We start from the raw sequence: 21,837 nt of genomic DNA on the forward strand, positions 1-21,837 counted from the left end.
CACAGTATCCAGTAGAAGTACCCACTGTGGGCTAAATGTCATTGGAGTGTTCCAGTGAGCCTCTATTGCCCCTCCCTCACAATTCAAGGAGTGTTCCGGGTGTGTGGACCACTGTGTCTTAGGGTGTTGATTGTGGCCCCCTGGGGGGGAAAGTCAATGCGTCCCACCTGCCAGGGGGATTCCTGTAAATGGCCTGTAGGCTGTTGCCCGCGAGGCCGCGGGTGTCTGTCCAGTTGTTGCTGGAAATTTTACTGAGCGTAGGGGCCCAGAGCCCGCTGGTCCCGAGCCTCCGCGGGAGCAGGTAAGATGAATGGAGGGGCTGGTGGGGTGGCGAGGTCAAGACCCCCGGTGGCCAGCTAGCGTCCCCCACTCCCCACGTACCTCGCAGAAGTCGGGAATCTCACTCCACTGCCGGGGAGCGGGGCAACGCAGGCGCATTCTGCCACGCTCCTCTTGCCCCTGCGTCCACCCGGAGCGGTCCTCTGTCACTCAGCCCCCCGGCGCCTGGACCTTTCAGGAGTTGTGGCGTCGGGTCGCTCGTTTGCCCAGTGCCGCTCAGATCCAGGAGAGCCGATGTGCGCCTGCAGTGGGGGGTGGGGACAGCCCTCACCACGAACAGCACCAGCAGGGATCCGGGCACCAGCGGGTCTCGTCGCTTGACCCCGTCTGCCGCAGGTTCGATATTGCACTCACGGCCGCCCAGCACAGTGACACCTCCTCCAAGCTAATTTAGGCACAAAGGAGCTGGCAGTTGTCAGGGCCTCGGTAAGACGAACTCCCGTTGTGGGGCTCCGTTTCTGCTCGGGGACCCCCCTATATGTATCCCTGGGAGATTCCGCCGTGCATCGTCGTACTTGTTTGAAGTGTCAGTTACACCATTCAGCAGGATTTACGAGATCAGGATATTTCAGGATATTTCTGCTACGGAGCTCTCAGGTCAGGCGGCCATCTTCTCTCGTTGAAGGTTGAGTTGGGTTGTTGTAATGCTGCAAATAACTTTGTAGTAATATGATTTAAGGTACATAACAGGTGGCGTATTGTAACTGTTAACAGTGTCCCATTCCTGTAGGGTAGGTTTACAAGCTCGTGCATTCATGTTGCTACTTTCATATCTGTGTACATTCTGAAGTGGTGGTGTACCACTCTGGGTTTACGTAGTGATAGTTCCATATGTATAGCATTTGTATGCGTATTCTTAGAGCGGCAGCGACTCAATCATGTATTTGTTGGTTTCAGAGGTTACTGAGGATAGTTTTGAACCCTCATACCTAGTACTTTCCCTTTTAAGTATCATGTGGAAAATAGTGCTACTGTCATTTGTGTACACGTATTGCTTGTCTGAGTGTACTCATTGGGTTCATTGGGGATTAAATTATCCAACACACACTTTCATGCATTTCTTGAATGTGTGCTGTATGGAAACTTGCCTTAGGTCGACAGTATGGAAGGTAATTCTTTATTTGTGCCTTTACGAGGGTACTGGTTGGTTTTGGGGAGTAAGGTATGGTAGTTTTGTATATCAATGACTACAGTTTGCCTTCAAGAATATTAAGTAGGCATTTGCAGGATTTGAAGGTAATCTCTGTTTTGGAATGATGGAAGTATCCTTGCATACCTGTGTGGTAGTTTATGGCTACTGTTGTGAAGGTTTTCTTGCCAAGTGACACCTGGCTATGTGTGAAGGCCATACGTTTGAAGTTGTTTTTGGTTCCATCGCCATTGTATCTTAAGAGCATTACAATTACATATTGACAGTTGCTGAAATGGAATGGCGTCACAGTTAAGTATTGGTATATACACAAAGCATTTGTTTGGGACTTGCTCCTGAATAAGATGGTTGCACAGTTTGAATGTATGTTTCCACATGTAGGAAATGTGAAAGATTTAATTAATGAGTATTTTTTTCCTTTCCAGTAAGTACATTACAAATTCCTGTGGATCTTCTTGTTGGTTTAACACGAATTTCACCATTCCAGCACAGTAGTCTACCTCTTCCCTTACTCCAGAGACACTGTAAATGTTGGCAGGATTACTTACTGCATTTCTGTGCAGGACGAGCATTTGTAAACACAACTGGTCTGCGCCATTTAAATAAATGTTTTGCACAATTGCTGACATTTGGAATAGAACATTTATTGTGACATGTGCATAGCAATTAACACCTGTTGTATTAGACAATTTGAATGGACCAGTTCCTTCTGTGTCTGAGTACTTTGACGGAAGGGTTCACCGCGTGTTTAAAGAGGCACTTTTTTTTGTGTGTGGAGTAGGGTATGCCTTGTCTTTTTTACTCCTTGTGTCTGTGCTTTTGGTAGTTGATGTAGTATGAGCTCATTTCAATTTATTTGGTGGTACTGTTGCCAAATCATTTAGTGCTGTGCCTTTCAGAGTTTCAATGGGGTTCTTACAACAAAGGAAAAGGGACATATAAATTCAGTAACATTTTACATATCAACCTTTATTTGCACACATTCATAGCCACTATTCGGAAATGGAAGGGGGACCAGAAACGGATATATATACTGGAGATCTCGGCATTTCTAGAAGTTGGTGGTGAGGCGAGGAAGGGATTGAAGTCTTATCGAAGCGTCTCTCCTGACAAACAATTTGTGGGGATGGGGGCTGGGATATGGGGAAGGGGGCCATGTGCAGGTGGGGCAGTGGTATTTTATTTTCTCCATAGTATGTTCTTGATCAAAATTATGAAAGGCGGCAAAATTGTTCACCAATTCATCCATTTTGGCGTCCAGGCGGTCTACTTTCATATTTACAGCATTTCCTTTGGTTTCTGTGGCCGTATGTTGCTGTGGAAGAGGTGCCGCTTCTTGTCTACTCCTTTGTATTCCTGTATGTTCTGTTAAAGAAAAACAAATGTTTTTAGTATACATGAAACAATATATTGTAATTGTGTAACTTTTCACACTGCTTTCCTTACCTATGGGTTTACTATGGTCACTCATTTTGTCATGCGGAAAATTCTCCTCCGGCCATTCTAGGGTGCTTGCACTTGCAGTAATTCTTACCCTTTTGACACTGCGGTGCCTACCAATGGGGTTATTGTCCTCATTCATTTTTTCATGCAGAAAATTCTCTTCCACCCATACTAGAGTGGTTGCCATAGCTGCGCACAAAAAGAAAACTGTATGTTTTCCTTTCCTACGATTGTACACTACAGGACCTGTCCAATTAGAACATAAACGTTAGTGTACTTAGTATGTTGCACTTAAGTTCTGCTCTCAGTAGTTGGCGTCCCTAACTCTGTCTCTTCGTCCTTTGTTGGAATGTGAAGCAGGTGTGCGGTTAGATTGTTGAAGGCGTATGTTACTTCTCTTGGCTTTCCTCGTGGCGATCACCTCAGCCAGGTGGGTCGGGGAGATCCAGGTCCAGTCTTGCAAGCAGCCGTACTTGTCCTTTCACGCTTCAAGGGTGGTACTGCGTACACACCCCACCTTTATGCTGAAAGTGCTGTCGGAGTTCCACCTCAAGGAGCCTTTTGTGTTGCCTGTCTTCTTCCCGAATCCGTCGTCGCCAGTGGAGAGGGCCTTGCATTCGCTGGACATTGCTTGTGCTTTGAAGCACGCACAAAGGGGTTTCAGAAGACTTCTCAATTGTTCGTCAACTTTAGTCCTATGAATCGTGGGAAGGCTTTGTCAAAGGCTTTCTTCTCCAGATGGCTCTCCGGCTGCATCATGCACTGTCATCGGCTGGCTAACCTACCCCTTCCAGGCCGACTGAGAGCCCATTCCACCAGAGCCATCGCAGCAACAACCGCATTTCTCTCTTGTGCGCACCTGCTCGACATCTGCAGGGCTGCTACGTGGAGGTCCGCACACACCTTCACAAGGTTCTACTTCGTCAACGGTCATTCCAGACAAAGCAGTGGTAGGAAACCTGTTCACTTGAGGTGAGTCTGTTCCAGGGGCGAGTGTTTTTACTTCTGTTGAGCCTTGCCACCTCCTGTGGTTGTGTATGTGTACTGCTGTGTAATCTTTATTCATGAGCATGTGAATCCATGCCAGACCCCATGCTGGAGAGGGAACGAGTTACTTACCTGTAACTCCTGTTCTCGAGCATGGGTCTGGCATGGATTCACATGCAAACCTTCACCCCCTTCCCCTCTGTGGCTCTTCTTAGTTTATTCTGCCACTTTACGTGCTTCCAAATCTGAAGATAGCCTCCAGGGGTGGAGCTTAGGGAGAGGTCTGTAATTAAACGGGAGCAGTATGTACCAAAAGACAGTGATTGGTTTGGAGAGGAAGTACAGTTTTCAAGCTAAAGTGTAACTATTTTTTCTTTTACCAAGGATTCCCAGCCTGACAACAAAAAATATTCATGAGCATGTGAATCCATGCCAGACCCATGCTGGAGAATACAAGTTATAGGTAAGTAACTTGTTCCTTCTCCAGCATGGGGTCTTGCATGGATTCACATGCTCATGAATAAAGATTACACAGCAGTACACATACACAACCTGCCTCTTTTATACTGTAGCAAATGATTTAAATGGTTTAATTAGGCCAGGTGTTGTCTGGCCCCTTTCCTTAACTCTGGCTCATTGCATTGTGGGCATTCCTGGGTCCACCTCATGCACAGGGTATTTTCCCTCTTCTGCTCACTAGAACCACTCTGCAACTCTTATGTTGGCAGGGGCCAAAGACTCTCTGAACACAGCCCCACTGCGGAGTGTTTTTTTCCGCTCAGCACTAGTCTAGTCTGTCCACCTCTGCATGTTGGGGTGTGCCTGAATTCGCTGGGACTGCCATCAGCATTCCTCAGGGCCTTGGGATGCCCCATGCATAGTTGCGTAGTGAATTTAAGGTAAGCAGTCAACTCGCTCTGAGTTACATTCCTCATAACTTTCCTCTTGCGTTTGGGGACCATGTGTTTGTGTTCGGACTTCCCAACCACTCTGCTATTCCCTATTAGTGGCTTATTCCCCAGCACCGGTATAACACATTTTATAGAGGTTCACGGCAGGCCTACTTTCCGGATGGCTTGGTCATGGGGATACCCACCTTTGCCCCCTATTTTCATCCTCAGAACTATCTGATATTGTATACTGACGAGTAGAGGGATCTATGTGTTTGCTCCGACTCCATATCACAATCTCACAGCACCACTCCTGCGGCCCCTCCCAGTCAGGCCTATTACTCCAAATGTGCCTAATTACCCTTCCAAACACTTGCCCCTGCTGTCCTCTTTAATGGGGGTTTCACTGCTACACCCCCCTCCACAAGCCGCTTCTTCTCTTCCCAGTCTAAATGCGCCTAAACCTCCACTCTATTCTATGCTCTCAATCACTGGGCTCCAACACGGGATCTGTCCCGCCACATGCCTCGTTACACCACTCTCCCACCGCACCCCCCTGTACTGTTGTTACCTGTTACTCTTTGTCGCATAGCGCTTCTTTTCCTGCCGTGTGCAGCAAACACTAGACCAAAAAAGCAGGCCACACTTTTGGCCCTGTGTTCACCATGCTGCCCAGAGATGAATTTGGGGAATACTTTTTTGCCGAATATGGTTAGAACACCGAAGCAAGGATTTCGGCTGCAATACAGAACTGTTAAAAAAAAAAAAAAAAGTAATAATAATTTGTGCTTTCAAAGTACTCATTTTCATACATGTCCCTGCTTTCAGTGCATTTTAAATGAGTGTGTTGTATTGCTGGATATTAGTGATGCATTAAAGGTTTTTATTACTGAAAATGCTCAACTCTGTTAAAAGCAACCCTCTTTTTTTCTTATCCACATTTCAGTCAGAGCTCAGGCATGGCCCTTTTTATTACATGAAGCAGCCTCTCACATCAGATCCTGTTGATGTTGTACCACAGGATGGACGGAATGATTTCTATTGCTGGGTTTGCCATCGCGAAGGCCAGGTTCTCTGCTGTGAGCTCTGTCCCCGGGTTTATCATGCAAAGTGTCTTAAGCTAAACGGCGAACCTGAAGGAGACTGGTTTTGCCCAGAATGTGAGGTAAGATTGTCACAAACTAAGATGAGCTGAAGCCTTTGTATGTTACCAGTTTTATTTGCAATTTTCCTTCATAACTGGATTATTTTCAGTGTTCCATTCTGAGATTAGTTACATGTATGTTTGTAAGGGGGTGCTAAGATTCTTTTTGAAAATTCAGTTTGGCATTGGGTGACATTTAAAATTGGTACCTGGAATATTCCTTTATGGTTTTTCTTTTCCTTGGTCTGCAAGACTTGCAGAAGTGCAACACTAGAAAGCATTTTGAGCTAGATGATATTTAATACAGCAGCATTTTTTTTTTTACTTTTATTTTTGGTTTGCATATCACATCACAGCTGTTCCACATTACGACTGATTTCGAGGTGCACAAAATAGTAATACATAACCCCTACATTTCATATGTCTAGACAACAATCGGGTATATTTGCACATTTTCAGAGTTTTCCGTGACAAAAGAATTTCCAGCTATACGGTCTTGGGCAGAATCTATTCACTATTAGAGTTCTCTTCATCGGGTAAGATTCTAGTCAGGTATGTTCTAACCAAAGTCCAAATGTCTTTTGGCCTACTTGTTGTAGGCGTCATTCCTATATAAGTTTCTTTGCATTCTTTAATGTATGTTAATCCTTTAAGGAGATGTTCTGTGCGGGTAGCGTGCCTGCTGTTCCATGCTTGAAGAATACATTTCTTTTCTACTACACATGTTGCGTTGAACAGTCTTCTAGTTTTCTCTGGTATTTGCCCTATATCCCCGAACAGATATTTTTGGAGACTGAGCTGCACAAGGATCTGTGTAATATCCTCTAGTAGTCCCGCAACCTCCCACCAGAACCCAGCAATCAGGGGACATGCCCAGTACATCTGGAATGCATCCGCTCTGGGGCTTCCGCATTTCGGACAGTCTGCAGATAATGTGTCGTAGAATTTCGCCATTTTAACAGGGGTATAATGGAGCTTATTCAATATTTTAAATTGTATCAGCCTGAGGCCGGCATTTAGTGACACGTTTTTAGACCAGAGGCAATATCTTGACCATTTCCCCTCTTCTACGGTTATGCCCATGTCCATCTCCCATGAGGCTTTGATGTTGTTAAAAGATTTTGAGTGAGTTTGGATTATGTTGTATAACTTCGACACCCCTCTACCAGATTGTGAATAAAGTGACTGGAAGCATTCATGTACGGGTTGTTGTTCTGGGTATGTTGGCCATCGCTTCTTAAAAGCTGCTTTCATGCGGTGGTATTGGAGGGTGGCCAATTGGCTTCTCCCCACTGTGTCTGCGAAGTCTTCTTGTGTAACGAATCTCCCATTTGGAAACATGTCTCTTATTTTGATTTCATATTCTGGAACCCATGTCTTATGTATACTAGTATCATATGAAGATTTGATGCCCGGGAAATTCCCTAGCGGGGCCTGTGAGTCATAGGGTGTGTCTATTTGCAGTCTTTTACTGATTGCGGCCCAGGCTGCGATGGTGGAGGTTGCCGGGGCGAATTTACATTTGTCCCTGTGGGTTTTCGTGAATATTATGGAGCGCAGATCAGCTGGCCGAACCGAGTGTCGTTCGATGGGGACATGTGGTGTTCTGTCTGTTGGGTTCTGCCAGTATTTAGAGTATTGTGCTTGTGCCACCAGGTAGTACAGCTCGAAATTGGGTGCAGCAATGCCCCCCCATTTCATAGGGTTCTACCAATTTCTCCCATTTCATTCTGTTAGTTCCGCCTTTCCATATGAATGTTGTTGCCATGGATCGTACGTTTTCAAAAAAAAGGGCCTGCCTGGCCATATTGGGACATTGCTGAACACATACAGGAGCTTGGGGAGCACCATCATTTTAAGTACTGCCATGCGACCGATGAGTGATATAGGGAGTCTAGTCCATATTTGTAGTTTAGTATGAATCGTTTGTAATAGGGATTCATAATTGTCAACGTACTGGGACGTCCTATCTCTAGAGACGAGAATTCAGAGAAATCTAATACAGCGAGGGTACCATCTAAGACCATGCATATGTTTAGGGCAGGTGGTGGCCGGTGTTAATGGGAAAATCTTGGATTTTGTGGTGTTTATTTTGTAGCCCGAGTATACTGTAAATTCTTCCATCACTACCAATATGGGAGCAAGATTTTTCTCTGGTTCGCGTATGTACAATAACATGTCGTCCGCATATAACGATATAGATTGGAGAATACCGGCCATCCTTATGCCCCTCTGCTCCTGTTCTAGTCTGACCGCTGCCGCCACCTGTTCTATCATGAGAGCAAAAAGGATGGGAGAGAAGGGGCATCCTTGCCTGGTTCCCCTATTTAAACTGAAATGGTGGACATAGTATGGTTCGTGAGGACCCTGGCTTTGGGGTGGGGAAGTGTAAAGTAGTCTGACACATTGTATGAAGTATGGACCAAATCCGAATTTATCTAGGACCTCGAACAGGTAAGCCCAAGAGACTGAGTCAAGCGCTTTCTCGGCATCCAGTGATATAGCCACTGCCTGTACCTCGGGCTTAATCTGTTCCATGACTCCGAACAATCTGCGTAGGTTTAGGGCTGTGGATCTTGTTGGAATGAAGCCGCATTGGTCGGGGTGTATTAGGGTAGTCATTTTGGAAGATAATCTGGTTGCGAGCACTTTTGCATAGATCTTAGCATCTGTGTTGTTTAATGAGAAGGGCGTATAGGAGAACAGTTTGTGGGGGGGTGCCTGGGTTTTAATAATACTGGGATAAGGGCGTCCGTCATTGTGTCCAGAGGGAGCCAGTTCTCATAGCTTCCTCTGATATGAGGGTTAGTATTGGGGAGAGTATTGTGGAGTACTCTTAGTACAGTTCTGAACTTAATCCATCTGGGCCTGGTGCTTTTCTAGTTGCCAATGATTTGATCGCTTCAGTGATTTCTTCACTGGTTAACTGTTGTTCAAGGGCCCAGTTCTCGTCTTGCAAGAGCCTAGTGAGTATGATCTTGCTTAGGTACCCCCTCAGGTTTTACCGAGTACATGTGTAATGGTTTGCATATAGATCATTATAGAATTCGGTATGTATCTCATCTTCTCCATTTACAGCCACCCCATTTCCCGTTACAGTACTTGTGATAGGGGTGTGGTTATATTAATTCTTTAGTAAGCGTGCTAATAAGTGTCCCGCCTTATTGCTTTCCCCATACCTGCATGCCCTAGCTGATATAGCCATATACTGCTGTTCTTTTGTTGCAAGTTCATAAAATTTCTGAAGGTGTGCGTTGATTTCAGCTAATGTTTGTTTGTTGTGTGTTGTACTATAGTCATTTTCAAGTGTTTTCAGGTGTGTTTCCGTTTGTTAATTCGGTTCTGACGGCCTTAAGAAGTCCGGTTGTTTTAGACATGATGTTACCTCTTATCCATACCTTGAACGTTTCCCATATGGTCGACCATTTATCTTAAGGCATAAATTAGTTTAGCAAAATTGATTAGTCAACATTGCTAATTAAAAGAATTTTGATTAGCAATCCAACCTTAATGATTAGCATTTTTTTAGAACAGTTTTCAATGGGGCGCAAAGTTAATTGCAACACGACATCAATAAAGACTCAGTTGCGTGGCATGAAGCAGAAGTAGGAGGTACTACTAATTGTGGCGCTAGTGTGCCAACTTCCAAATCAGAAGCAAACTGTTTTGTTCCTTAAATGACCCTTATGTTTTTAATGTCTTACATTTGCTGTGATGCTCCTTTATACATATTCCCAAACATTACTGTCACACATGATTATGCTAGGAACCAGTTGGCATTGGCAACCAAAAGTAGATCCCGGGTAGCTTGTGATGTCAAGTTAACCAGGGTGTTCTAGGCTATAAGGGGAGCTGAAGTGCATCCTTTAATTTTGATACCTGATGATGTTCAATCAATTATCCCATAGAATATAAATCTGTGGTAAAATCCAGTTCCTATTGTGTATGTTTGGGGCTTTGGTTGGTGTTGCAGACATTTGGGATCATAATGAAAATAAATGCAGGGTTTCTTCTGCAGTGCATACCTGCCACAAACACGGAGGCTGGAGTACTGGCTTCTATAAAGTCTGGAACTCTAGCGTACCCATCAGGTCTGTTGCTGCACACAAACTCGCACCCCACCAGAGAACTCGTTCCTCGATATGAAAGGAAGCCACCTGCGCCAGGCGCCTAAGCCACACAAGATGATCAAGTTGTAAAAAATGGGGGAAGATTGTGCTCCTTCATTGTGACAAAAGGGTCAGAGTACCCTGCAGCATTCATCTCCTCAATGATGTGCCACACTTCCATCATGTCGGTCATTATGAATCCCGCCCCTGAGAACATCAGACTAAACAGCAAGTGGAGTCACTTGTGGCATGATTCCCCTAATTTCTATGGTGGTAGTAAAAGTAAAAGGTACACGTTCACCATGTCAGGGATACCTCTTGGAGCAGAATTTGATGTTTGTTAGCCAACTCAATGGTACTCATTTTATCGACCTAGGAAGGATGAAGGGCAGAATGGACCTGATGGATGTCAACCTACGACTATAAAGTCTAACAGAACATATAGTGGGTGCATTAGTCCACTTAGCCGCAACCACCCAACCTTTCCATAAAACTGAGAAGCTCAATGCATAGATGAATGCAGGAAAGGAGTGCTGGCTCCCCCACCCTGCTAAGAGTAGGACCAGAAAGTCCCACACACTGCTTCTTCCATTCGGTTTAAGAGTGTTGGTTATACTCCATAAAAATACACTAGAAATGCCTCATTAAAGCCATTTGATAGTGAGGAAAACACTATCCTGTGTATGATGGACTTGGGTACAGACGCATGACTGTAATTACCAAGTAATATTTCATGTATGTGTTTACAGCCCAACGTGCTTTACTGGTATTGTTAGTGAATACTTGTTTTTATGTGATGCTACTAATGAAGTTGGCCCTTCAGAAAAACAAGTGCCACTATGCCAAGTAACAAGAAAAAAGTGGAGCGGAGCAGGCATGGGAGCTGTCCAGACATGAACTCAGGCACCCCATCCTGACCTTGATTTCCTCTTACGCACTTACCTTTATATCCAAAAAAACGAATTGAGCTCCTACTCTCACCAGGGGGGAGGAGGGAGGGCACTGGAGCAGGGCAAAAACATATTTAAATATCAGCTAATGCCGAAATTGCATTTTATTGGTAGCAATTGATGTGCAGCTCTTCCAAACAATACTTGTGCAGTAGATATAACTGTGAAGGTAGCTCATTTAGGCATCAGTGTGGTTTGTGTCGTCTTTTAATTTTAAACATCCCACCTTTAATGTCTCCTTATTTAAATGTATTAGCTAATAACGCTTCTTTCTCGACTCCAAGCAAGCACTACATGGGGGGGCGGGGGGAGGGGTGGTCAGTGCTTAACTTGTAAAAAAATAAGTGGCAGTGCCCAAAAAATATTGGCCCCATAATGCAGCGTGTGGCGCTGCTCGCAGTCTGGGCGCGGTGCTGCCCGCAGTGATGGCACGCGGCCCGCGTTAGTTCAGTGCTAGACCTAGATCGGCCCATCACTCTGCTGCTGCTCCATGTCACATGTTTGGTGTTGCAGCAACTGCTGGCACGGGCTATTAGTGGGATGGATGGGGAAGGCCACACATGGGTTGAGAAAGTATAATGCTTTAAAGTTGGAAAACACTTGTTATGGTAGTTGTAGTGGTTCCAGCATTCCGGCAACCCAGAGGCAAAAGAGTGCATTTGAACACACTTCTAAGTTCTAGACCACACTTGTTAGACGTCTGGACCATACTTGCTGTCCTGAGTAGTACCCACAGGGGAGGCTTTTTGATAAAATGTGAGGCAAATTGTGAGGCAAATTGTGCATTTTAAAGAGTATTTTTTCAGTGACACTGGCCCAAACTACTAGCCGAATGGTGAAGTAACTCGTTCTTTCTGAAATTCTTCCTTCTCAAGCTCTTCGCTCCTCCACCTCCAACTCCCTCAGGGTCAGCCGCTTCTCCAAGCAACGAGTTGGGGGTAGATCTCTCGCCACGGCAGAGGCCTCCCTCTGGAACAGCCTTCCTGCCTCCCTGAAACTTGAGGAGAACCATCTCCGGTTCCGGAAGCACCTCAAAACCTTCTCTCTGCCTCGGTTCATAGTCATAATCTCGAATGTAAAAAAGTCGAAAGTCAAAATCTCGAAAACAAATAGTCCCAAAAAAAATTTCAAATGTTTTTTTTTTCTGTTAGAAATGGTGGGGGGGGGGGGTTCCCCCTCAAAGCCCCCCCCCCTTTTTTTTAAAACCCTTTTTAAAATGCATGAAAGCCAAAAAAATCATGTAAAATAAAAAATGACATATTCGAAGAAAAAAAAAATTGACTATTTGTTTTCGACATTTTTGTAATTCAACCTTTTGCAGTGGACATTATGACTGCACACCCTCTACCTCTCCCCTGCTGAATTCCTGACTGAAATTGCATTGAATCTGCACTGGACCACTCTCACTGAGCTCGGTCCCTGGCACAGCCACTTGCCCCCTGCACTGCCTCCCTGGCAACCCAGGGAGGCAGTGCAGGGGGCAGTGCAGGGGGCTGCTGGACTGTCTCTGTATCCCTACAGCCCCCTTCCCAGCACTTGTCTGCACTTACCCTGCACTTGCCACCAGCTGGCCCTTTATTATTTATCTTGTTATTCTACTACCCCTGTACTGCACTTTCCCCTCTCCCTTTCCCTCTTCCCATGCACTTTCCCTCTCCCTTTCCCCTTGCACTTTCCCTTCCCCTTCCCCTCTTCCCATGCACTTGCGCGATCTGAATGACACCTGGCCTAGTAAGATCGTTGTCTGTATTCCCTTTGTTCCCCCTCCCTGCCTCGTCATGCCTTGAAACACTTGTGTATAGGTGCGTTACAAATGCCATATCATATATCATATCATATCATATCATAACTGGCCCACATGGGACAAAAAAGTGGCCCACATGGACCAAAAAAGCTGGCCCACAGTAGCATTTTGTGTTTTGGGTTTGTGCATTGCCCTTTAGGTCAGTCTGAGCCGAATGCTATCTTTGCCCTATAGGCCGGTCTGAGCCGGTGCTATCTTTTCAATAAAAACAAAACACTCAGCCCCTGCATCGCCCAAATCCTTTCCGGTACTCTGCCGGGTGTGCATTTTGGGGTGAAGGAAGCAGTGCAGTGCGTTAGTGCAGTGGTGAGAGGCATAGGTGACAAGACCATGGCTGCTCCTGCCTGCAATCAAAATGGTGTCAAACGGGCGGACGGGAGCCAGAAGGATCGCAATTATGGAAAAATCCCAAATATGCAAGTGTAGAAACCTGCACATGGCCATGTGGTGTACCGTGTACCGTGTTGTGAAGGGGGCTAAACGCACGTTACTTGGGCCAAGGATTTCGGGACCCCCATCCACCCTCCCCCTAGGATATTGCGACTCTGCTCAGGTGATGTGAGGCTGGATTGCTAACTGACACAAACGAAGCTGCATGTGCTGTGCAGTCCTGAGGGGCTGTGCTGTGCACACAGTGTCCTGGAGGGCTGTCTGTGCACATGCTGTCCTGAGGGGCTGTGCATGCCTTGTCCTGGAGGCTGAGAGCTCCCAATGTCCTGAAGGGCTGTGTACGCTGTGTCCTGGGGGGGTGCGGGGGGCATGCAGTGACCTGGGTCCCTGGGGGGCTGTGCACGTGATGACCTGGGGCCCTGGGGGGCTGTGCATCCAGTGTCCTGGGGGGCTGTGCATTAGTGATCCCCTTGGCTGCCTGTGCACGTAGTGTTCTGGTGGGCTGTGCTCACATTGTTTCAGGGGTCTGTGGCTTTGCTCATGGAATCCAGATGGGGTGGGAGGGCTGTGCTCCGTGTCCCAGGGTTGCACTCATGGTGACCTGGGGGCTGTGCACGCAGGGTCCTGGGGGGCTTTGCACGCAGGGTCCTGGGGGGCTGTGTTTAGGCCCGAGGGTAAGTCCTGCATGACTGCTTCTCCGAGAACTCCCAATTGCTGTGTAGGGCTGCAGCGCCAGGGGTGTCCCCCGGGAATGAGATGCGAGCTGCTGAAGGGAACAGCAACAGCCTCAGTGCTTGGCTGGGCTCCCCCTCAGAGGAACGGGTGAAAGCCTGCCCAGTGCCCCGTGAGAATCTATTGGGTTACTGGGCAGTTAGGGGGGTGTTGCAGGGGCCTGAGTGTCCAGACGGGCATGGCAAGCACAGGGTGATGAGAGCTTTGGGTTACGGGGGCAGTTTTCTGCAAACCTGGTGGGGGGCAGGGGGCCGTTGCAGAGGAGAGAAAGGCTCTTGTTTTCATATTGCCCGAATCTTTAATTTTGACAACCAGGACCACTGGTAAGACCTGCCCATGCCTCTCTCAACTCACAGGTGACGCCTCTCAACTCACACGCCTTGGGGGGTGTCACTTTGTAAATTAATCAGTTTACTCACCCGCCAGCCGCCGCCCCCACACTTCAATGGGTTGTCATGTCAAAGTGCAGAGAACAAAAAACGGGCGATTTCACCCCCTCCTCACCCCCCCCGCCCCCAGAAAAGACTTACCAGCTGGGACACTTACCTAAAGAGCATATTCCAAAATGCACCCATCCACATATGTGTATAAATAGAATAAAATGCACCCATCTACATATGTGTAAATGAATAAAATGCACCCATCCTATGTTCAATACTCACAACTTCCCCAAGACATGAGGGTCACCCGGCCACGGCCACCCCAGTCGGACTCTAACACAAAGGGGTCACAGTAATGTTGGCATAGTTTGACAGCTCAGCCCCAAGGAATTACGTTTTAAATTTAAAAATAAGTCTAGTAAGGAGCCAGTATTATTAATCGTGGGTGAGTAACATAGATCGTTTGAGTCAGTATGTATAGGTGGTTCCGTAGTGGGAGGTTGTTCCGGCACCAATACGGTTGCCGAAGGAGGGGGCGTAGCTTTTGTCAAAAAACCAGTGATTTTAGGCTGCCGTTCGCTGGTTGTATCAAGGTTTCCAAATATGTCCCATTTATCTTTTTTTCAGACATGGTGCGTCTTTTGACCCATCAGGGTGCCTTCCTGGGCTCTGAGGACGCTTACCCGTATTGACAGGTCCACAACGAAGACCATATGTACGTTGTCAGACACATTTCACGATTCCAACTGCCACAAAAATAACAATAGCTGTGATGAATATGAGGCAAACTTGCCGTTTTCCAGAGGTAAAATACTGGTGGGTGAAGCTCAAAGAAGACAGGGACTGAAGGGCAAGAAAGGAATTGCAACCCAAGTCCAAGCCGGGCCTCAATAACAAGAAGAAAGGTAGACCTCTTTACACCCACACAACCAATCCCAAGAACAGTCTGTTCACTCCACCAAAAGTGGTTCCAAGAGCATAAACCCAGCGGTCACCACTGCCACCCTCATTAAACGTGTTAAGTAAAACACAGAATGATACTAGTCAGTACCCAGTGTACCAGCGCCAGGTGACAGCCTTTCTATTCCATATTAGAAAGAGTAGTGTATGAGCGGGAAGCAGATGGCAGATAACAAACCGATACAAACCGGTAAGCTGCCACCATCAACAAGGTCCCCCCCTCCTCCCACCGGGTGCTTTGTATGACCACACTCACCACATGCTAACCTATCACGGCCACAGTGCACTCCCCGCTCAGACCTAGCAGGACTCCACAAGGGACAAAGACCACGCTGCCGCCAGTGCCCCACCCGGTCCAGGGCCTTGGTGCCTGAGCTGAACTTCCTCAATCACTTTAGGCTACCTTCCGTGGGGCCGCTCGCCACAGCCACCGCGGCCATGCTGATGACAAAAATAGGTGCGCAGCGGGAGCGGCCCCATGGAAGGTAAGATTTATTTAAAAAAAACGTATATTTGGGTGGCTGGTCCCATCACTTTTGAAGTGATGGGCCCCAGCCACCACTCAAAAATACTTATTTCTTTTAAAACCTACCTTCCGTGGGGCGGGCCCTGGCCACTGGCCCCACGGAAGGTCAGGTTTTAAAAGAAAAAAGTTAAAAATGTACTAATTTGGGCACAAATAAATCCACGGGCCCGCGCCGCGGCAGAGTCATCCAACTCAGTATGGGCCGCGGCAGACCTTCCTGGTGGTCGCAGAAATGGGCCTGGGCGTGGCACTCCAGTCAGCAGCACACAGGTCACACAGACAGAAGCCCAGGTGCGGATGGGCCCCTGGTGGGGTCCTGACTCTTGGCAAGTTAGGATACCACCAGGGGACCGTGCCGCCGCCCGGGCCCCGACCTGGCCCTTCATTGCCTGTTCACTGTGACAGGCTCAGGACAGGCTGCTGTTTTTGGTCCAGACTTACCTGCTTTGCTGACTGGGACTTGGTCTTCTCCACTGTCGGGGCACCCGAGTGGGCGGTGGGGAGGCGCCCACTGGCATGCACAAATGAAAAAGCAGGCAAAGGGGGGCCCCAGGAAGCAACCTGGCCGCACCACGCTGTGCAGCAGTGCAGGCTCTCTCTCTCACACGCTACGCCTAGACACCTTCACTTCACAGTAACTTGTGAAATGAAGGTGGCGCCGCACTGCCTCCTGTGACAACAACATGTCACCATGTAATTTAACTGGCCCAGAAGAACAGCCAATGAAAACTGCACATTCAGTGTTACTATACAGAACGTATCAAATTCTGGATAGTAGCAACAGAATGGCAGTTTTCATTGGCTGTCTGTAACTTGTTATTCATTGCTATTTCCGGCCCCTCCCAGGCCCAGCCAGCCATGGCCTGCACCTCCAAGCCCGAGAGATCACAATGACAAACAAACCCAATGATTTATAATGAAGCAAAGTGAAGTGGAAGAACAAATAAAGCAATTGCACGTATGCTGTCCCCCCATGATTCGTTCCGGTGCCCAAAAAAGAGTGCAGGTGTTGGGCACCGGCAACCACCCCTACAAATTAAGCACTGGGTGGTCCTAATCGGTGTGCGTGAGCCCCTACCGGTGTGTGTGCCGCAATTTGTGTGCGAGTGCTTTGCTTTTTAGAGTAGTTTAAAATAGTGTTTTGAATACCGTGTGTGCCGTGCAGCGTTTGCAAAACTACTTACTTGCAATCTAATGTACCCTAACATCAGTCCACTTGAGATGACACAGTAGCCGACCAATTTCACTTGGAGCCATAAGCATCTCCCTTCCCATTCTCCTGCAACCCGTCACTTTTGTGCATACTGGGCTTACTTGGAAACAAAGCAGAAGAGCTGCTCGGCTAGAATTGTGAACAAATCTGTGACTTTTATTCCTCTGTTTATAAAAGAGCGATCTAAGACTACAAATCCCACAACAGAAACTTAAAACCATGACTGGGTTAGTGTCACTCAGATGGAATTATGTGTGCAACAACGTAAGTGCGTACATGACCACATTCAAGCACAGTAAATGGTGAGATTTAAAGGGGTGCAACTTTATTTAATGTTACAATGTTTTTTTTTAACCAGCGTTTCTTGAATGCGAACAAGGCTGTCTACACTCGGATGAGTACAAATTCCTAGGACAACACGCAGTGCAGCAATTAAAAAAAAAACAAAAAACAGACCTCCTCTCTAGCATGGGGGTTAGGGGAGGACGACAAGGCCAGGATGTATTTAGCGCAATCCGACCCTGAACTCGTGTGCCCATATGAATGAAACACCCTAAAATAAACAAAGCAGACCCCCACGCCCATAAAGGCCATCACAGGCACGGCTAGGACGTAATACACCCCTTCCATACCTGGCCTTCCCATATGGTTCTGAAACATACCTAACCAAATCAAACTGGGTCCCATAGCTAAGCCAAAGTGCCATCCACAGCAAAGCAGGAATGTAATCACCACCCAGCCTTTCCATGAAATTCATAGAATAAATTGCATCCGCCACATCAAACAAATGGGCCTTACCCGGCAAAACAAGCATTCAATCTGACACGTAGGGAGCGTGTGGGGAGGGGCCCACCAGGGCAAGTATTTCACCCACCTTCAGCAACTCCCCAGCACCTTGTGCTCACATTGTGCAGCTGCATGAGTGGAAAATCATGAATATGCGGCAAAACACTGAGGTTGTGCCCTACTCTTTTTCTTTCTGCCAAACTGCTAGAGAACAAAGTGCATGTGTGTAAAGGTCATTTGTCTTCTCTTCCAAGCATCTCCCGTTCTTTCAGCCCAGTTTAATGCCTTAAATTCATGTCACAGTTGCTGCGACAAACTTCACAATATGACAAGCAATTCAAATGTATTACCTCGCTAATAACGATGCAATACTGCTTATTTTATGCCTTGTATCTACTGTCCCTTTGTTTTGCTGGAAGAATTGCTCCATCTCGATATTCAGTGACTCTACCACGTTTGGGTCTTTAAGGATATTTGAGGGCATTCTCCACCGTCTGGTTGGTGGTCTTATGCTCTGGATCCTCACTTCAAGTATGACTGGGGAGTGATCTGATAGTGTGCGTGCGAGTATATCACAATGCTGCACTGAATTAAACAATCACTTCCGCATCCGCACACACCACCAAACTCATAAACGCCATCAAGCCCTACCTCTCTAAACCCAACTGCCTCTCTATAGCGAGGGCAACCATTGGAGCCAAACTGGACTACTGCAATGCACTCCTAGCAGGCACATCAGCCAAAAACATAAACAGACTACAAGTCACGCAGAACAATGCTCTCCGGGCCGCTCTTAGTATCCCAAGAAGAGAGCATATCACCCAGGCCAGGCACTCAGCCCAATGGCTCCCGGTCAAAGAACGGATCACTCTCAAAATCCTCACCCTCACTCACAAATGCTTCTCTCTCTCCGCCCCGTCCTATCTATCAGAAACCATCCTCAAACCTTCCTCCTCCCGTCCCACCAGTACGCAATACTCCAACCTAATCTGCTTCCCACGCATCAAAAAAGCCAAAGCCGGAGCTCTAAGTTTCCCCTACATTGCAGCCAAGACCTGGAACGCTCTCCCTGCAGACATTAGAGCGGAAAACGCACTCCCCATTTTCCGCAGGCAACTGAAAACCTCATTCCTTGCAAAATAACGGGGAAACTCTCAGGAATCCATGTAAATATACTGCATTGCTAATGTATACATGTCTACTGTAAATTCTGTATTGTATGTAATTACTGTATCCTATGTAACTAAGATATTGTCTGTAACAAGCGCCACGATGCCCCCGGGCTGACGTGCGCTCTACAAATCCGAATAAATAAATAAATAAATAAATAAATAAATGGGAGGAGATAAACCAGTAGTCTATCCTTGATTCTGTGTCATGTACTGATGAATAGAACGTGTATTGTCTGTCTACCAGGTGTATCCCTCTCCAGGCGTCTACCAGGGCTAATTCCACTAGGGCTTGATGTAGGACAGTGGCTGATCTAGTGAGGCTCCTTTGTTTATCAGATGATCTGTCCAAGGAGACATCGAGTATGGTGTTGAAGTCGCCTCCCCATACCACACGTGTCCATTGTCGGGCCAATTTCAGCCAATACACTGATGTAGAACTCGGGATCGTCTGTGTTCGGCCCATAAGTATTGACTAGGATCAATTTCTCGCCTGTCACGGTGCCCCACACAATGATGTACCTACCCGGGGGGGTCAATTTTGCTTTTCTCGGTTACAAACCCCAAGGAGTGGTGTATCAGTGTAAGGACTCCCCTATTGTGGGTTGAATATTCAGTATAATATCTGTTACTCCCCCATTGTCTTAGAATACTTTCATTAACCTTTTGTAATGCTTGGGTTTCTTGTAACATAGCTATGTGTGGGTGGTGTCTATTGATATATGCCCCTACTTTGCTAGCTTTTGCCTTATTATTCAGCCCATGGATATTCCAGTTGAGCAGTTTGAGTTTCAACCCCGCATGTGGATTTGCATGCTGTGCCATTCCGTTAAATTTGGTATATGAAGAAGGGGGTCATTCCCTTGGGAAGTTCAGCTTGTGATGAAGTGATTGCAATTTTTGAGCTGTTCAAACTAGTTCACTTTGACTTCCGACCCCCAACTGGGGCTCTATCAGGAAGTGACAGTATTCTCAAACAACAAAACTGTCCCTTGTGCCCTGTGCACACCCCCACCCACACCATCGTCCCCAACATGATGATGACCCCAGCCCATATAGCCAAGTGCGTCTCATCCGGCCCAACTTAAATTATGGGAGCTGCCTCCCCCTATCCGCCGCAATTACATCATTGAGAAAATAAAGGATATCGTGTAGCTGCCTCCAGTCATTGGAATTCCCCGGTTCTTCCGCCGGTTGTTGCAGGTCGTCTCGATCGTGTTTGTTTCTTCCCGGAGGGAGGGGGATTGAGGCTTCTACATAAGCCATTGCCACTGTGGGAGTTTCGAAGAAATGCGCCCGTCCACTATGTTGTATGCGCAGCTTTGAGGGAAACAGTAGGCCGTATGGTACTTTCCTCAGCCTGAGTTGGCGTTTGATCGTTTCATAGGATCGCCTTTGGGTTTGGACTGCAGCTGAGAAGTCGGGGTAGATGTGAATATTGTCATTACCGTGTCTCAGGGGTCCCATTTCTCATGCCAATCTCGGTGCCGTGTCTCTGTCTCTATAATTGAGTAATTTAGCGATGACAGTTCGAGGAGGGGCACCCGGCTTGAACACCGTGGCCAGGGTACGATGCGCCCTTTCAACCAAGAATTGTGGGGAGAAGGAGTCTTCGCCGAGCAGGGATTTCAGCAGGTTTTCAATACGGGATTCCATTGGTCCCTTGAAAAAGGACTCTGAGAGCCCAACAATCTGTATGTTGTTGCGGTGCGATCTCGATTCCAAATCTTTACATTTGCCCCAGAGCTTTGTCATCTCCCCTTTCAGGAGTGCTATGTCATGGGTATTCTGGTGAATTGAATCTTCGTTGGCGCCGATTCTGGTTTCTGTGATTCGGGCACTTTTTGTCGACACAGGCTTTGGGTGAGCCTATTGTTGAGACGATGTCATCTAATTTGACATTGACTGCTAGGAATCCAATTTGCACCGTGGTAAGGAGGTGGTCAAATTTCGTGTCGTCTGCAGACGCCGCTGCTGCGGCAACTGGTGGGTCCGGGCTGCCAGTGGATGTTTGTGAATTTGTATATGAATCCATTGGGCCTGTCTTCCTGTTTTTTATAATGTTCTTTCCAGGCATCTCAAAAATATCTATCCTGCATGGACCTGTCCGGTTGGTGTATATGGTCAGCCAGCCAGAAATGTATGCGCCTATACCAGGATCTAGGTCGGCGTAGGTGTGGGCTACAGGGAATGGTGGTGTCGGGAGAGACAGTGCCAGAGTGCTGGTCACCTTTTCTTCCTCTTCGTAGGGCTGATTCCCTGGTAGTTGACCTTCTGTCCTTTGCTGAGCTCAATGTTGGATCGCTGTACTCAATTGATTGCGGCAGCAGGGCCGGAGTTTTCCAAAGGATGTTGGCGCTATGGAGTGGCAGATGTTAGCAAGCCTTACGGTTGGGGGTTTAATTTGTGTGCTACGTAGGTGTTACCAGGAATGGACTGTGTCCTCTCACGTATTCGCCTTTCCTTGATCTATGTTGCCACCAGGGAGAATGATGTCTACGTGTGGGCCCGCCTTAGGGATTATTGGTTCCGATTCCTGTAGGAATCGGAGCTGATGTGTCCAATTCTGAGGCTGGCGTGCCTTGCGGGGCTATTGCGGTGGGTAGCTTTACAACTGGATCTGGTTGCCCGCATCGTCGGGTGCGTACATCGCCTGATGGTCTGTGAGGGGCTCGCGTCTTGGCGGCCTCTCCGACTGCGTTGATGGGTGTCCCTGTGTGGTTCGAATGGGCCCCCTGGCGCCCTATTGGTGGTCGAATCCTGGCCCCCGCGGTCGACCGCCACTTGTCGGGTGTTCCCCCTGGGCGGCCTTGTTCGGATTTGAGCTGGTTGAGTGTGGCAGTCCTGGCCCATGGTGTGTGCAGG

The 21,837-nt window shown here is 47.3% G+C and overlaps 1 protein-coding gene across 5 annotated transcripts in view; it reads left to right on the top strand.

Annotated features, from left to right (window-relative positions):
- ZMYND8 (zinc finger MYND-type containing 8) overlaps nucleotides 1-21,837 on the top strand; it is a 1,749,249-nt gene that overhangs the window by 205,850 nt on the left and 1,521,562 nt on the right. For all 5 annotated transcript variants that reach the window (XM_069651296.1, XM_069651297.1, XM_069651293.1 and 2 more), the window contains exon 4: nucleotides 5,756-5,974. In XM_069651296.1, coding sequence (XP_069507397.1) covers nucleotides 5,756-5,974 — 219 coding nt within the window. The remainder of the gene's footprint in view (nucleotides 1-5,755; nucleotides 5,975-21,837) is intronic.

This window comes from Ambystoma mexicanum, chromosome 3p (assembly GCF_040938575.1).
Source record: "Ambystoma mexicanum isolate Mex_15411 chromosome 3p, UKY_AmexF1_1, whole genome shotgun sequence".
NCBI lineage: Eukaryota > Metazoa > Chordata > Amphibia > Caudata > Ambystomatidae > Ambystoma > Ambystoma mexicanum.